Below are 2686 nucleotides of genomic sequence, written 5' to 3' on the forward strand. Positions count from 1 at the left end.
AAAGTACAGAGGATCTTGTGTTACAAAGTTAATCATATATTGCCAATGAGCCATGTCTATGATGCATTTTAGGTTGCAAGTTGGGAATATATATTATCTTATAATTAGATTTTTATTTCATTTGGCAACCTTTTGTTACTGAGTAAACAAAGCTTGAATTAAGGAAATAAAAAAGAGGTGTACAGGTTATTTCAATGACATTTGTTCAGTATAGCTGTTGATTATGTATAAGCTGTTTAAGTCTCATAAGTAGCAATTGAGAACCCGTATGAAACCGAAGGAGATATTTTTCAAAAATTGTTTGTTACTTTTTGTTTTATGATTCATTTCCAGATTAACCCTCTGTTGTTGCAAATAGTAGTAACCAGCTTTCATCATCAGCTGGAAGCTCACTAGAAGTTGATGGAATCTTGTATCAGTCCCTCTTCTCTTCAGTAGCGTGTTTGACAGCAACTGCACAAAACCATGATCACAAAGAAGAAACAAAGCATATTTTGCCCACCAAAGAATCTAAGAAAGACACTGAAAATAAAAGAGCAAACAAAAGGAAAAAAGAAAGAGAAGAAAAGGGTTCAAAGAGTAAACCTACTGGGAATAATGGGGGAAAGGCATCAACAAAAGAGATTACATCACTGTTTCCTGCTGGGATGACATTCAAGGTACCAGTGATTCAGTTGCACAGAATAACCACGTTTACCACGCCTCCAGTGTGTCGAACACAGAAGAAAATCAGTGAAGTGAAGAGCTGGCAGAAAGCCCTTTGGAGGCCCAGAGTAAACCCCAGGAAGTGCTTGGGAGAAAGTCCAGTGACAAGGGCGATGTGATAACAAGCACTCCAGCAGATGTCAGCCGGCTGAAGGCAGTGGTCAAAAATGGGAAAACATGGAGCATGCCATCAACTCCAACCCTTGAGCATTTAATATCTCCAGTGCCAAAGGAAAGCTACCTTGTTGCTCTTAGTAATTCATCAGATTTTGAGTCTCCAATGTCCTTTAAATCTAAATCAAATATCCACTCAAATCATGAAGGTCAAAGTGAACAATCTGTTGAAAGCAGATATGAGACCTGCAACTCAGAAATAAATAGTAAGTCTTCAGACAGTTTACCAGCTGTGGCATCCGAAGCAAAGGGAACCATTTCAGCATGCCATCTAAATAAAGAAAACTATAGAGATAGTGAGAGTGAAATGAAAAGGTTTTATAATAGCTCTTTGGAACTGGAGAGTGGCCCGTTCAAAGGGGTAGTTATACCAGCTCGTGACAATACCAAAGCCCGTAAAAGCAGTTTTGGTCACGCTGAAAGCAGTGAATCAGAAATTAGCGTTGAACTCAGCAATGTCATAGGTTTAAGGAATGTAGGCACTGCTAGAACACTGAAAAATAGAGTCACTACTAGAAAAAGGAAAGGAGCTGCTGTTGAGATTAGAAACAAATTTGAATCTTCGGCAGACCTCTCTAATTTAGAAAGGTCGTTAGCTCACATGTCCAAAAGAAATGGGCAGTTGACCAAATCTAAACAAAGTCTTCGAACAAAGCAGTTAGGCTCAAAATTGTCTCTTAAAAAATCTTGGGCTAAGCCTTCTCCAGTTCTGACTAGACTAAGGCAGAAAGCTCCCAGACAGACCAAGATTTATGATATCTCTTTGGAGAGTTTAGTGGCAGCACAAGAAAATAAAAAAAGTACTTCCATAAGTAATTTATCAGGCACGGAAAAATCTTTAGTCATAGGGAGACGGAAAAGAATATCCAAAGTGACAGGTAGTGTGAAGAATCGCATTCAACTGGAGACCTCAGACACGGACACTTCACTTGTCATTCCAAGAAGACCTCCTAAGAAGCTGAGTCTTAGAAAAAAAGTGAAGGATAATACTTCCCTGAAACCATCAAATGGAAATAGCCAGTTCATGTCTGATGCTGATTTAAGCAGTGTCAGCATGGCAGAAAATTCACAGGTGAAGAGGAGGAGTGGAAGATTACTAGCCATGAAGCGACAGACATTTGTGCCATCTCCAAAGTTACTGAGAAGGAAATCTGCAAGGTTGTGCAAAAATCATTTGGAAGAAAGTGCAACCAAGAGCCAGAGTGAGAATGAAAACTATAGTAATACAAGTAGAATTCAGAAATTCAAAACAGAAAATCTTACTCAAAGAAACTCAGTTTGAAAAACTTAAGCAGAATGTCTGCCAGAAGTGTGCAGGGGTTAGAGGCCACTGCCATGAGTTTTGGTTCAGTAAATACTACAGTATTTACTGACTTCCAGACCAGAAAAGAAAGGAGGGGTAACCAGTTAGTCTACTGTAAACTGGAATCAAGTGAAGACATGTTTGATACCTCAGGTACCCATATTTCAGAAGTACAAAATGAAGAGCCAGTTGGTTTTGAGGAACCACAAGTTATTGACAAAGATCCTGAGAATGCAGAGCAAACAAGTTCAGATGAAAAAGATACAGATTCTCTAGAACAAGCACCACCTAGTGGGGATTCCTGTCACTTGGTTGAGAGCAGTATTCATGAGAATTCTCTTCTGGAACTAGAGGAATTGGAAGATGTATGCAGAAGCGTGAAAGTGCAGTGTATGATTCCTGTGAAGGGAGGCAAGGGCTGGAGAAGATCCTGTCTTAGCATAGCTGCAGCAAAGGTAAATTGTTCATTTTGTTCTATCTTGGAAAGTTGTATTTTGAAATAGC

The 2686-nt window shown here is 39.2% G+C and overlaps 2 protein-coding genes across 2 annotated transcripts in view; both read left to right on the top strand.

Annotated features, from left to right (window-relative positions):
• The window catches only part of LOC119591205, a 12413-nt gene that overhangs the window by 6743 nt on the left and 2984 nt on the right, over window positions 1–2686 (top strand). Inside the window, 3 exon segments of the mRNA XM_037939916.1 lie at window positions 337–737; window positions 740–2119; window positions 2122–2637. Coding sequence (XP_037795844.1) covers window positions 337–737; window positions 740–2119; window positions 2122–2637 — 2297 coding nt within the window.
• LOC119591572 overlaps window positions 1–2686 on the top strand; it is a gene marked incomplete in the record, with an annotated part of 55247 nt that overhangs the window by 4923 nt on the left and 47638 nt on the right.

Source organism: Penaeus monodon, chromosome 28 (genome assembly GCF_015228065.2).
Source record: "Penaeus monodon isolate SGIC_2016 chromosome 28, NSTDA_Pmon_1, whole genome shotgun sequence".
Lineage (NCBI taxonomy): Eukaryota > Metazoa > Arthropoda > Malacostraca > Decapoda > Penaeidae > Penaeus > Penaeus monodon.